The 15,748-nt window shown below is 34.5% G+C and overlaps 1 protein-coding gene across 5 annotated transcripts in view; it reads right to left on the bottom strand.

Moving 5' to 3' along the window:
• Positions 1-15,748, bottom strand: part of DOCK7 (dedicator of cytokinesis 7) — a 219,365-nt gene that overhangs the window by 14,759 nt on the left and 188,858 nt on the right. For 4 of the 5 annotated variants that reach the window (XM_025427884.3, XM_025427887.3, XM_025427889.3 and 1 more), the window contains 6 exons: positions 15,598-15,741; positions 13,103-13,234; positions 3,981-4,115; positions 2,358-2,447; positions 2,005-2,241; positions 1,504-1,647 (listed from right to left, as the gene is read on the bottom strand). In XM_025427884.3, the coding sequence (XP_025283669.1) occupies positions 1,504-1,647; positions 2,005-2,241; positions 2,358-2,447; positions 3,981-4,115; positions 13,103-13,234; positions 15,598-15,741 (882 nt within the window). Of the gene's footprint in view, positions 1-1,503; positions 1,648-2,004; positions 2,242-2,357; positions 2,448-3,980; positions 4,116-10,906; positions 11,588-13,102; positions 13,235-15,597; positions 15,742-15,748 lie in introns of those variants that run through there. The other variant, XM_025427892.3, reaches the window with a different exon arrangement.

Raw genomic sequence — 15,748 nt, 5'->3', positions numbered from 1 at the left:
CTATGCCTATATTAAAACCTCTCAGGGCACCTGGGTGGCTCAGTTGGTTAAGTGTTCAGCTTAGGTCATGATCTCAGGGTCATGAGATCAAGCCCCACTTTGGGCTGTGTGTGCTCATGGGCAGTCTGCTTGAGATTCCCCCCCCCACCCCAATTCCTCTTCCCCTCCGTACCTCATGCATGTGCATTCTCTCTCTAAAATAAGTAAATAAATCTTAAAAAAACAACAACACCTCACAGATTCTGGCAATATATTTTTAGCTTCTCCTAATGCCAAATCTATATTCTTAGGTACTGTAATTAAATTAATTAGTTTATTTTTCAATGAAAAGGGTAGGAGTTCAAGAACTACTGTATCCAACAATGCATTTTGCCTTGTATTTTTTACATTCCTTAATTTATCCTGGATGCAATCAGTTGTGTCAAACCACCGGTTATTAGATACTTGATTCTCCCAAAACAGCTTCCCTCAGTATTCCAAATGTGTTCTAATACTGCAAGCTAAAGATGACTCCTTGTGAATGTTACATCATTTGGAAGTAAAGCCCCCAAATCATGTATGTTTTTAAGGGTAAGGTGTATTAAAATATTTATTTAAGTTTTCAGTAGGGCACTTTCTGGCTTTGTTTCTTTTAGCCTAAAATATAGGTAAAATATATAATATGAATTCTTACTTGAAGCCCTTCTGGATTTTCCCTCACCCTGAAATATTCTCTAATTATCAGCAAGAGAATCTGAATGAACCGATTACAAGGAGATAATGGCAAGGGCTTCTAAAATCTGCATATGACAAAGCAACAATAATATCTTATGTACATATATTATTAAAACTTTCAAAGTGATTCCATATTACTTATTTCTTCATGACTCACTGTGAAGGAGATCTGGAGAAGATAACATCAAGGAGTACCTCAGGAAGTGGGTATTCACATGTATAAATGTAGCTCTGAAAACAAGACCTTTTTAGATCATGTTCTTTAAGTACAAGGTTTTAAAGGAAAGTCCATTTTAAGTGACTCAATTCCTTCTTAATAGAATGTTTAAGAACAGATTGGTAGAAAAATATAGGCAGTATAGAGGGCAGGCATGAAAACCTTAAAAACTGTGATTATACTAAAAAGATTTTTGTTTTGGACACCTGGGTGGCTCAGTGTGTTGGAAATCCGCCTTTGGCTCAGGTCATGATCCTGGGATCCTAGGATCGAGCCCCACCTCAGGCTCTCTGCTCGGGGGTGGGGTGGTGGGTTGCGGTTTACTTCTCCCTCTCCCTCTCCCTCTGCTGCTCCCCCTGCTTGTACTCTCTCACTCTGACAAATAAATAAAAATCTTAAAAGTTTTTTTCAGGTCTATCTTCATCTATACCTCATGCCTTTTGCAAACCACTCCTAAAACATACCTTTTTCCACTTAATCTAACACTCATCATCTTTGTGAAACATAATCACAAAATCATTCCCAATTCCATTTATGACCGATACCATGGAGCACTAGCAAAAAGCACTAACCTGATTCACTGTTGTACCTACAGACCCCTGGAGTACCATCTGAAGCATTTTGGGGTCTGCAGGATCCTGGTGTGTTGCAAATGCCAACTCCTGGGTCTTTTTTTGCATGTCTTCAATAGCAACTTCAATTGGGGTTAAGATGATCTGGGTGAAATAACTTCTATTAGGCCAGTGTACTGATTGAAAACTATTTAATAAGCTTTATATATAATCAAATTTTTAAAAAGTGGAGACCAACTATAAACGGTTTTCTAATAATAGAACTCCAAACTCTGGGTCCCAAAATGGGGTGGGGGTGGGGGGGAGCACCAGCCTTTTAAAGCAGAAGCTAAGGGTAAACTACAGATTTAGAAAAGAAGCCAAAGTTAATGACTCAAAAGTGGGTAAAGTTCTAGTATGCTGTCATGTAAGGGGAGGTCCATAATGCTACATCTATACTGTTCTTACATGATTCCAAGTTTATTTATTTCACTAATCCTATTTCCCCATTTGTGGACTTACCTCCTCTTTGTGAGTGACATTGACCCTTGTCTTAATATAAGGAAAGGCATGAGAAGTAGTCAGAATGGTCTTCCGTTTGAATTGTTCATGAAGTTCCCCATGGGCACGGCCATCTAAAGTGAAGGGTGTACAGTACATGAAACGGCGAAGATTGTAATTTTTGTCAAAATAGGTGATTCTGTCCTTCATCTCATATGTATCAAAGTATGGTTCCACATAGGTAATCTGAATATATGCCTGGGAAAGAAAAAAGCCCTTCATTTTCTCAATGTTAAATCATCGGTTAGCCCTTCTCCCACAAAATCACAGGCTCAGAGATACACCTAGGTGGCTCTCGGTCTAATCAACCATACCTTGTTAGGATCTAATTTACACTTGTCTACAGGATTAGAGTCCTTGATTACTTCAACCACATCCTCTCCAAATCTTTCTCCATAAAATCCCTACAAAGAGGAAAAAAACCTTTTACATGAAGTTAACATTAATGGAGAACAGAGAAGGCTTCTGAGGGAGATTTCTGAGCAAAATTAGGCCACTTAGTGGCAGATCTTAATACATCTTATACAACCATCTGAATAATTTACAATGTAATTATTTAGGTTCACAAAAATTACATTTAGCCTACTTATTTGATATTATTTCCATCTACTCATTTTAACACAAAATTGAAGAACAATTTTCTCTAACAGAAGTACAAGATTCCATAAGAAGTCCTCAAGAAAAACAAAAAAGGAACAGAAGGCAGAGACAAAAGAAATCTGGTACCTTTGATATATAGGATCTTATTTTTATTGAGTTTGATAAGGCCTGATTTCTTGTAGACATAGGTCAATGAACCAACATTTATTTTTATGAATGATTTAATATTCCAGAATTTTCAAATAAAATAATTGATCTGCTGAAAGTTTTATACACTGGTTTAAATTTTGAAAACACAAGCCTGTCACGAATATAGTGACTTTTCTATAGAACACTGACTAGCAGCATGGGCAACAAATGGAGCTATTCAACGGGAAACATTAAATCTCTACCTTCAAAGGAAAACCCCTACTCTTCCCTCAAAGATAATTTTTACAATTGAATAAATTTGGAAAATACTGCCTCAATATTTCCCAACACTTACTTAGCTCCTGAAAAATAAAAAGTCACCCTTCAAGCCACTTTATGGAAGGTGAGCCCAGAAGGCACCAATAAGAATATAACATTCAAGAAATAAGTAGGAGCTGAGAATTAAAACAAGCCCAGAACATGGCTTCTCAAACTCTTATGTGAATACAAATTCACTAGGGGATCTTGTTAAAACAGAGATTTGATTCAGACTATCTGGGGTGCGATCTGAGATTCAACATTTCAATCTCCTAGATGATGCCAGTGCTTCTGGTCCGACTGCATTTTGAATAAAAACAATAAAGAAAGGCTGGAAAGAATAACTGCATATGGCAGAGAAGATTGGTAAACCTCATAAACATGAAAATTAACCATTATGGTGAAAATGAAGGAGTTATAAAGGTTAAGGAATCCTAAGAAGTGTTTTCAGGATATGATTTTAGGCTTTTAATTTCTAAAGGAATTTCAATGGAAATCAGACCAAACAGGTAATGAGCTTGGGTCAGAAATTTATTGGGGTTCTAGTTCCAATTCCATCATTAATTGCTACTTAACTCTTTATGTCTTTTTCTGTAAAACGTAGATACTACTATACATTTCTCTGTATATCACAGTAGTTCTGAAGGATGTTGGGGTTTCTAAAAATATGTGTGAAAACAAAGCTTTCAAAAAAAGAGTTAATATTATTTTACTGTTGCCATAAAAGATTTGAAGGATTTGAAAGACTATTACTATACCTATCAAAACATCCTTAATTCTTTTATTTGGCAGGATCTGGTTTATTAAATGATTTGATCTGGATCTGAAAGTCTATTCATCATAGAGAATACAAATTAAAGATGACATTTACAAACTACCACAGCATTCACCTCCAATCTGTGAGAGATCTCTGCAAGTTTGGTTATTGCAGGCTCCTTGTAAACAAATTCCTGTTCATCCAAATCCCCAAACTTGGTTCCATAAAAACCAACACGAAAATAGGTGCCAAACATCCGCTTACCATCCTAGGTGTAGGAAAATTAAAAAACTTTAATACAAAGGGTTTTTTCCCCTCACATTATGTTTATTTACATTGCTATAGCATAAAATTCTTAACACATTGCAAAAAGATTTCATTCAAAATTAAAATATTTTATTATTTCTCAAATGAAGGTAAAAACAAAGTAAATGTTTCTTTTCCATTATTTCTAACAAATAACATTATGTAGTTAGTTTTTATCAAGTGACTAAATCACATATAGTGTATGTTTTTCAGAATTGGTCTAGGTTTTTAATTCCCTACACTGTTGAGATAAATTAACTTATTTTCCTTATTGCAAGAAAAGATGCTTAGTATAATATGAACTGTGTCTTAATTACTCTGAAATTATAGCATACTAAATAAAGTTAAATTTAAAAACAACACTAACATTTTTAGTTAGCACTTGCCTTTATATAATCTTTATACATTAATAAGTGACATCATAAAAGTTAGGAGCCAAGTATATAGTGCCTGGCATACAGGAGACAGTCAGAAAATGTCAAGACCATCCAGAAGCCCTGAAGCAATCAATTTACAATGGGTCCCCGACTGTCAATAAAAATACTTATATGTGGAAGAGTGACAAAAAAAATGAAACAGAAAGGGGAAAATGCATGAATGAAACATAAAATGAAAAAAATTTGACACAGGTTGGTTAAAGTCCCCAAACCACTTCCTGCATAAATTAACCATACATTCAAGTACAAAGTACACTAAGACCATCTGAACTCTTACACAGTGCATTTGAGAACAAATCCCTTTAATAAAGATAAAATATTTGGAAGCTTTCCATGTAATTTTTACAATTTATTTACAAAGATGTTTCAGAAGGGGGCGCCTGGGTGGCACAGTCCGTTTAGTGTCTGACTCTTGGTTTCAGCTCAGATCTTGATCTCAGGGTCATCATATAGAGGTCTGAGTTGGGTTTGTTTAAGATTCTCTGTCTCCCTCTGTCCCTCCCCTCCATGCTCTCTAAAATAAACAAATCTTTAAAAAAACAACAACACTTAAGATATTTCAGAAGGATTCTGTGGTAGTGCCTATATATACAGCCACACATAAGTATTTAAAAACCTCTGAATTCTCTTTAAGCCTAATCTGTCTCACACTTAGTTTTCCTATATTGAGTTCTTCCTGGAAAGGCTAAAGGATATGTAAAGTAAGTCACAAATGAAACAGATCATTAAGCAAAATGGGAAACTCTGATCTTTAATTTACTAGTTTTATAACAGAAAAAAAAAAAGTACAGTGATGAAAAATATCCCTACATTTCTATCCAGGAGAGAGAAAGTTTTGAAGAAAAAGATGCCTTTGGAGCTTAAAAAAAATTTAAGTTTCTAATCTAAATTTTTTTCAGTTATTTAAAAATTTAACAAGTATAAAAATTAACTGAGTTCCTTTAGCAATTGAAATCTCTCTAAAAAAAAGGTATTCCATCAAAATTCTGATTAAAACCATCCATAAGCCAATGAAACAATATAACAGCAAATTTTGATAACTAATCAAGGAATGAAGGCACTGCATGGAAAATAAAAATGGGATTTGAGAAAAATTAAAACCTTGTTATGTTTCAAAAATGTTATACACATATATACATATACATTTCTACTTTTAGAAACCACAAATATTAAATTTTGTTAATCTGGCTAAACTCTCAGGTGTCCAACGTTTTTTAAAACACCATTCCAAATCTTTAATATTGTGACCTTTTAAATATTTCAAGACTGCTATTAGGATTTGTTTCCCTTAGCTAAATTTTCCAGTTCTCAATCATCTTTATATGATAGGAATTACTATCTTGTTTGCATTTTATTAATTTTTTTAGTTTTAGTTTTTATTTTTTTAAATATTTTATTTATTTATTCATGAGACTCAGAGAGAGGCAGAGTCACAGGCAGAGGGAGAAGCAGGCTCCATGCAGGGAGCCTGATGTGGGACTCGATCCCAGGACCCCAGCATCATGCCCTGGGCTGAAGGCAGGCGCTAAACTGCTGAGGCACCCAGGTGTCCTGCTGAGCCACCAGGCATCTCTTATTTTTAGTTTTTAAATGCTACCTTTCAAAAAGTGGCATCCCAGAAACAAACACGATAATGCGGATCTGATCTGAGCAGTGCAGGGGTCAGGGGACTCACTGCCTCCCTCGATAGGAACTTGGATTTTATTAATGCAGCTTATAACTAGTTACTAAGCACTTATCTAAGCTCTTATTTACTTTCCATACTAACATTCAATTCAAGGAAAAAAAATTACTGAGTGCTTATAACGTGCTAGACATTGCTCATCCTCAGTAATAAAATAAAAATGAAAAGACTTGGCTCCTCAAGAAAGTAAAGGATATATACTCAAATAATTACAATATAAAGGTTATATACTATAATAAAAAGTGGTATCAAAAAAGGAAAGATCAATCTTGCTGGACCCAGGTCACAGAAGAGATGACACACAGGGTTCTACAACTCAAAAGAATGGCTAACTGGATGTGGGAAGGAAGGAAAACATTTCAGCAGAGAGGGGAAAAAAAAGGAAAAAAAAAAAGAAGTTAGAAAGCCATGTAACAGAATGTGAGGGAAACCATTCATCCATTCATGTATTTATTGAGCGCCTAAAATATGTCAGCAAACTGTTCTAGACAGCTATGATAAATCGGTGAACAAAAGCGACAAAGAGCATGGTCAGGGTAGGTCTCACCAAAAGATGACATCTCAGCAAAGATGTGAAGGAAGTGTGAGAATTATTTATGTGGATCTCTGGAGAACAGCATTCCAGGCAGAAGAAAGAAGCCAGTGCACAGCCTCTAGGATAGGTATGTTTGAAGAACAGGAAGGTGGCCAGTGTAGTTGAAAGGGAGTGTGCAAGAGGCAAAATGGTGTAGATCAGAGAGGTAACTCTAAGGAGTTACTGGAATTGAGAATGACTATGTGTGCACTGGAGTGGGGGAAAGAGCAGAAGGCAGGCTAAGAGTTTGAGTAAATTAATTTACAATCTACAAAAAGTTCTCTAGTGCAAAATCACCAACTCTATCATGCTCATGAACGCATAATCGTTATAGCTTCTCCCTCAAGAAAAATATCACTTTATCTTCTTTCCTCATCAGAGTTTTAGACCCAAGATGACACTTGTTTTCTACTTTCCTAAAATCTAGCCTGTATTTTTCTAGCATTAACTTTCCTTACTGTCATGAATTCTTTCTGAATTTCCTATCATTCACACACTCCAATTTATTCTTCCTTAGCAGTTCTACCTACTGATTTTGCCATCTTGTGGGTGAGGAGATCATGTCCCAGACAAGGAAACCCATCTACTCATCTCTCCATGTCTCTAACGTCCAAAATGTCTTAGGATGAATGGATCTCAAATCTTTTCTAATTTTATTATGTTTATTTAGCAAGAACATTTCGTTGAACTGGTTTAGTTCTACAATGACATCACTACTAAAACTTCTTTTATCCTCACCCAATTGTTTCTGCTATGCTTCCTTCAAAGTAATTGATTTCTAGATAGACATACTAGTATTTCACACAGTGGTAATCTCCCTCCTCTTCTACTGGATCTTTCTCCTATAGAACACAAACACTTTTATCACTTTAGTTAGTCGTAGACATCAACTTGGGAACATAACACCTCTTAGATTTCATTAGCCCAATTGTGTTAAGATTTCAAGTAGTGATGATGATGATGATGATGATGATGATGTTACAGTAACAACAATAAAAATAATAATCTCCAACATTTTAAAACTACTTACTATGTGCTAGACACTGTTATCTCCTTTCCATGTATTATTAATTCTTATCACAACTATAAAGTAGGTACCATTTTTTCACCCTCATTTTATAGATGAATAAAAGTAACTTGTCCAAGGTTATACCGTTAATCAGTGGTGGGGCTGAGAGTTAAACACCAATATATTTGACACCGGAAGTCCAAGTTCTTAATTAAGCTATGAAAATTCCCATACTCTCAATACTGATATACAAACACTCTGATATTTTCCTTGAGAATTTCCCTGAGTAAGTCCTTTGAGAATTAATGGGTACCTCCCACCCTATGTTTGTCTTTCTCTTTATTACAACACTGTCCTCTATACTCTAAAGGAAAAATCAGTTTGGTGGCTGATCTATGAAATATATTCTTCTAAGATACACCCTCCTACATTTCTTATCAGAAGTTCAGTTTTAACCATTACATGTCATATAGTCTAGGAAGAAGAAATCACATCTAATATCATCTACATAGTACATTTTGCTGCCCATGTCTTTCTTTTTCTGAAAAGTAGCATAAAGGGCAGAACACAATAAGAGGTACAGCATCATCAGTTGCACAGTCATGGGTCTATACCAATTATCAGGGAGTCACCAACTACCCAAAAAGTATCTCCTCCTGGAGATAAGAAAATTCTTCCCAACTATTGTATTTTCCTTAACCTTCTTTATATCTGGCTTAACATTCCTGAGGTAAAGACTATGTTCTTGGAATTTTTTTTCCTTTTTCTTTCTTTCTTTTCTTTGGGAGATTTTTTTTTCCCCATTCTCTTATTTCAGAGAGTCCCCTCACCTCCATTTTATTGCTGTTTCTAATTTTGTTCCATCTTTTCTTGCTTAGATGAGTTAATTTATCTTACTTAGCCTCAGTATGGATTAAAACAAAAGAATTCAACAGAAACCACTGCACCAAAACTATGGCTAGTACTTCTGAGCATATAAAAAACAAAATACTGCCTCATATTCATGTCTATTAAGCCCAGTGACAAGAGTTAAGATATAGCCCTTTTGTATAGTTCAATCTGAAAAGTTAGGGTACCCCATTTTTCTTTAGTGGTCCAGCAGGAAGAGTTTAGCTTCACAAAGCTAATAAGCCCATCTTCTCCAGCCTTTCTGGAAATTATAAGATATACCTAATATGGTAGTGATATCCCCTTTGAAGAAACATGTAATCTTTGAAGAAAAAGAAATGGAGACAGTGTCACATGACTGGACACAATATTTGGGGATTGATTATTCTGAAAATTCTACACTTGAATTAATCTATTTCTGAAATTGATCACTGTTGCATACATGGATAAATGCTTCTTTTAAAAATGAAACACACAAAATATGAGATCAGTATAAAAATTTCCATACAGAAATTCAGTATTTCTCTTTTCCTAAAAATACTTTAAAAATGCAATCATTAAGAAAGAAATGATTAAAATACACTTTGTTTCCTATTATTGCAAGAAAAAAAAATGGGCTTGGGAAAAGAGAAAATAAAGGTGGACACTAAATAGCCATTAAGGTACTGAAACTAGCAGAGCAGGTAACAGGCACCACAATCTGTTATGGGTACCTGATCTGTTCTTTTGCATAGTAAATACTTCACCAAATTGCTAAGTGTCAAGTTTTAGAGTTATCTTATATACACACACATATATACACACCGCTCAAAAGCTTTGCCAACTCAAATAATTTGTACCCAATCAAAAAGCATAAAGAAAAATGAAATACACTGCTAATATATAAGCTCAAAAGGGCTTTTCCTGTAAGTTAGGTAGTGAGTAATCAATTCAAAGAATCTTTCTACAATGGATAAGTTATCCTTACTCGATATTAAACCAGTAAGAGTTCTTTGAGAATACTAGGGGATTAGCTAGGAAATAAAGCTTTTAGAAAAAAACAAAATTACTGAAGTTTTCCCAGAGTCAAAAAGAAAAATATTCACAAGATAGGAACTTACCACAATAGACAATAGTAAAAGTAGGGAGTAGGGTCAGCAACCAGGGGCAAGAGAGAAGAGAAAACAGAAAGCATTTTAATTAGGGAAATTTCAAAACAAATAAGCAGCAAATGGTGGCAAACACATTTTTAAAATGCAAGCATCCATTTAAGTTTTACAAGGGAAAAGCAAAAAACAAACGTGCAACAATTTGAGAAGCTACAAAGCTAAAAGTCCAGTGAAAGGTAGTGACAAGAATATAAACAGAAAAAGTCTGTGCGACTTTTACCATGCAGTAAACATGACGACAGAATGATATTAATGTCATAACCAGTGAAAGTTATACCTTTCAGGGGTCGATTTAGCATCAAGCAGACTAGTAATAAACTGCTCAGAGGTTTCAATATATCTTCCTTCATGCCTACTTTTCAGCTAATTTCATTTCATGTTAGGAAATCCATAAGGACCTTTACCACTCATAGATTAACCATGGCAAGTCTCTTTCTGTAATCTCTTAACTGAGCCACAAAAATGAATAATTTTATATTGATATTAATAGTCATATACACTGAATCTAGAGAGTTAAGGTAGATGTACATTTACTGACTTCATCAGAAAAAAAGCAAAAGGCAGGGACTAATTAAGGAATGGAAGAAACACAGTAGTAACATTTATTCCTGAAGTTTTCTATCTGGGTCCCCAAGTAAGGACCGCAGTGCAAAACCACAGAAAGGTTAAGCTGTTGAGCCAATATAAAGTGACCTCAAAGTGAGAGGCAAAGCAGACAACTTTAAAATATACCTAGCTTAAAATAAACCTGGTTTATTAATAATACCCTGCTTCACCTCATCCAAATAAATTAGGGCACATTGTACAAAATTCTTTCCTTTACAGAAAGATTTAAAACAATAGCAATCAAATCTTTCTGGCCTTTTTTCAGGTAAAATTTGATTCATATGTAAGTTTTCACAAGCCTACCTCCTACATAAAAGGAAGCATATGTAGTCTTCATTCAACAGGAATTATCAGACTCAGCATCGGAGTTCAAAGTAAATTTCATGTTCTCCCAGTCTCCATCTCTCCCATCAAAAAAATTTAAATGATCAAGTGAATGTCTTTCCTCAGTAGTGCTTATCATATGCAAGGTGACGTGACTTAACATCAAATCAACACATTATTTCATCAATTCTAAGACGCACATTTTTTTGGCCCACATTTTAATATCTCTGTAGTTAGCATTCACCTCTCAACTGATAGGATGTTGTGCTTTAATGTTTCCTTTTCTTTCTTAAAGGCATATAAAATAATGGTATGTCTAACAATTGATGGCGTCTTTGATCAGATGAAATATGGTATTTGCTATTTATACCTCTGAGCAATAACACATAAATCGACCTCTGTAAAATGAGGTGAAACAATATGGTTAAAAAAAGAAATCTGTGTGTAAATATTGATGAAAGAAAATGCTTCAAAGGGTAAAAACAAACTAAAGTGATGACAAAGTGGCTCATTTACCAAAGAATCTCATTAGCGTAACATGAATTTCCATGCACTGCCTACAACCTCTTAATAATAAATTGCTTAAAATAACTTATGGTATTTTAACAAAATTTCTTTGGTTAATGAATTCAGTTGATAGCAGATAGCAACAGAATGCCCACAGCTAGCACATGTGGGCAAAGCATTGGCATAAGAAATCTGATCAAATCAATCTATTAGTGTCTTTAACTAACTAAAACATTACCTACCTCCCAGCCAGTACTCTGTATAATAAAAAGTAAAAAAGGGCAAGTCATAAAAAAAACTGTTTTAAAAGAACAAAAAAAGGCCAAAGGAACTTTAGCAGTGTAAGGCACCATATACCATAAATTCTTCCCCATGAATAGAAGACAGCAGGATATTGTAACACCATATTCTTTCACATTAGATCTGTGATAATTTCATAAATTGCTTGTTCAAACCCTAAGTAGTTAAAATTTCATCTTTTAAAAACTTTAATAAGGGAAACTATAAATTTTGGTGAAAAAGAGGCAGCTATGTGTTCTATTAATGTGTCTGAATTAGACTTCTAACTAAAGGGAGCTGTGCATCATTGAACTACCCAGGGTAAACTGGAACAAAAATCACAATTTTGCTCAACTGTGCATGATACAAATGGAGGAAAATCTCTTGCAAACTACTAGCTCCAGGTGTTTCAGATCTGACATGTAACTGACACTGTAGGTACAACTGATTATAAAAAGATCCACCTGTTACCATCATGAATCCTACTAAATCTCTTGCAACTTCAGTGTTTTAGTGGAGGACAATAAAATATTGGCTTAACAGTATAGCAGCCCTGTTTATAGACTATTAAAGTTTTTCAGGTTGTATCAATTCATCCATAACAGTGTAGTCCACGTTAAGAAAGAAGAGGTCAAGCTGACAGACAGTATAGCAGGACTAGTAATGAATACAAAAGTGGATAATCAATATTCCACTTCCTTCTTGGATGATGGTAGCAGCAGATGGTACAGATGGTACAGCACAGGTAGCCCGGGGAAGGGAAGGGAAAGGTGGGGAAAGAGGAGGCTCAACAGGATATTTCAGAGTATTTAACAGAGCCAAAAATTTAGTTTCAGGGAAATCAATTGTTAGTAGTCTAATTCATTTTTAAACCAAGCCTTATTTTGATTCTAATTTTGGTGATAATATGTGGATTCCATGAACTATAAGCAAGTACTAAAATCATACTATTATAATTGAATAAACACAAGACAACAGTTTTATTATTTTCACTAAATATTATTTTCATGTTAGAAATATATTAAAGGATCATTGAATGGAACATCCAGGAAAAACATTTGAAGCTGAGTTGAAAACACTGACAATATTAGTTTATTACTCTTTCATATCATTTAATAAAAAACTAACTAGCATATAAAAACTTTTTTGGCAGCAAAAGAAATCAACTTAAGAATCAGATTCACAATTTTAACCCAACTTGTAAAACAGAAAAGAACTCACAATTTTTAAAAACTTGCCAACTAGTAGTAATTTTTAAAAAGTGAAGAAAAACTATGTAGGAAGTTTATGATGATCATGATCTACTTTAGGTAAATTCATTTTTTGTTCACGAATCTTGCTCTGGCCATGAACCATCATTTTGACATTGTTCATTTGTAACCTGATTAAAATGGTCATTTCCTCAGATCTAGTTTGACATCAGTACAAAGCAACACTAATGCTTTTAGACAGTTTTCTCCATTTACACTGAAGCTAGAAATTGCAGTCATTACCTGATGAACAATTTTGCTGAATGCTTCTTGAAGTTTACCATGAATTGTGGATAGTTTCTTTGCATCCCGATTAGCTTCGTGAATAGGAATAAGTACTTTGTAAACCTCATTGACTGCTTCATACATGCCAGCCTATAAGAATAATGTTATAAGATAATGTTTTCTCTTATATCAATATGAAAGAATTACAATTTATGAATGCAAAATATTTCCACTAAGGCAATACCACTAAAGCTTTCCCAATAGCACATAAAAACAAACACTAATTTTTAATTTTATTAAGGCTTAAAAAAAGAATTTTGCACAATGCACTGTCTCCTCTAGATGGATGGATATGTGTGTGTATATTTAACATGCACGCAATACATATATGCATATTTAAATTTATATATAATTTAAATTGAATATTCTGCTATCTACCCAGTAATTACTTCACTAGTATGTATGTGTGAGTACTTACATATGCATATAAACTATGGGAGAAGTTAATTCTGAGCAAAGGAATAAAAGAAATTCAATTATTACATTGATCACAGATATCAGAAACCCTGTGGAATCCCAGCAAACTAAAATTATTTATATTTCTAAAATATTAAATTGGCACAGGAAATCTTATTGGAAATATTCTGTGGGGGAAAAAATCAGTGATCTTTCACAAAATTTAAGAAGCTTCTGAACTACCAGATTTTATTCCACTAGGGGCCAGTTGGCCAACGGCTAGCCAAGTGTTGCCCTGCCTATAAACAGAGTGAGGGACAACATGTGTTTTTACTTCCATTCCATTTTCTTGTCCTAACTAATGGATTGGTGGCCGTAGTGAAAGAAGAAAGAGATGCTTTCCAAGAGCCACCAAGCTCCTGTTACCTTACAAATCAACAAACATATTTTCCCAAGAATAAATATATGGTGCTTAAATTTTCTAGTAAAAGTTCACAGGAGTTTAAGCAATCTTGTAACTGTAATAGTGAAATATATACAGTAATGAAAATGCCCCAATAATTAATGTAATTCAGATTAAACAGATTATTTGAAAAACAGGGAATTTCATAATTATATGCTATTACAAAAGAATTTCAGTAATATAGGTCACTGAGCTGTGAATTATTAAAATTACACAAACACAGAGTGTTTTTATTAAAATATTCCATTAATAGCAAAAAACATTTCCCACTTCTAGTTCAGATCACTTAAAATGAAACCCAAGGAGCAGGAATCCAGGGGGAGCAATCAGAACAGTTGAGGTACTCAGCAAATTTTAAATGATCACCTAACATTCTTAGAGTCTCAGAAAAATTGTATTTAGATAAACCGATTCTAAGTGTGAATAATGATAAAGATGATGGTAATGGAGAAAACTAATACTTACTTGGAGTCAGGTACTACAGTAAGTACTTTACATACATTAACTCATTTAATTCTAATGACATTCCTATGTAATTCCTATTATTAGATGCATTTAATGGATGAGAAAAGCAAAGCACTGATAGGTTGAGTAACTTGTGTCTAAAGTAATTTAACTACCAAGGCAGCAGAGCCAGGATATGAATTCTGGCTGTATGCTTTCTAAATAGATGCTCTTAACCAATACATTGCAGGGTAGGGTTAAGGCCAGGAGAACCACCAATTCCCTATAGCAGTATAATGGTGAAGAAGGACAGCATTGCATATTGTGTTGAGCTTCCCCCTTCCCCTAACATGAATTTCACAGTCTCCTAAACCTTGGCACTGGGACAATAAATACCCAGTAGAAATGTCAGAGAAGTACAGTTTAAAAAACTAAGCAGGGATTTGGCTAGCTATCTTTCCCTTCTCCAATAATTATCCCATCTTGGATCAACAAGACTGTTTCAATTCTTCACATAGAGATATGGAAGAACAAGACTGGGGTTGTAACATGGTACAGGAGGTCAGGCAAGGGATCTAGGATATAGTTCATAAAGCTCTGGTAAGTGAGTTCCAGGTCTCTAACCCCTCTTACTAGGGCTCACTATGCAACCAATGAGATGAGGGGCCATAATTTTCCTGAGCACCAGTGCAATGTCCAACACACTCAAAAGAAGATTCTCCCTTTCATCCAATAGACCAGCTCTACTGCTATAGCTACATTACTCAAACAGGAACTTAAATCATCCAGACGTTTTCTGTTTTGTCCTTTTTTTTAATTTTAAGGTTTTAGAAAATGTTTGGTGGTAAAAGTTTTATAAACCAAAAAAACCCCAAGTAAACCAACCAACCAACCAACCAAACATCTGTTATAGATTAAATTATGGTTCATAAATAAGCAAATGAAAAATACCAGAGAAAATGCAGATTATTAAGACAAAAAGTAGTTAAGCAGTAATGGATCTATAGAGAAAATCTGTTCCTAGATAATTCTTAAGGTAGTTGGAGAAAATTACCATAAAGGAAAAGCAAGGTCACAGGCAGAGAGAATATATGTATCATGAATAATTCAGAGGTACGTATCTGTGGAAAGAGAATGAAGAGTCATCTACCATAGAGAAAGAAGCAGCTGCTTGTTCCAGTAATCCCACGAGTCCTGACTCAGTAAAGTACTTTCCAGAGCAGATACCTTCTTCATCTGGAGATACCACATCATCTGAGACTGCAGATTCTTCTAAAACATTAGATGAAATATTCTGGGGG

This window comes from Canis lupus, chromosome 5 (assembly GCF_003254725.2).
Source record: "Canis lupus dingo isolate Sandy chromosome 5, ASM325472v2, whole genome shotgun sequence".
NCBI lineage: Eukaryota > Metazoa > Chordata > Mammalia > Carnivora > Canidae > Canis > Canis lupus.
This window is presented reverse-complemented; position numbering and strand designations above follow the sequence as displayed.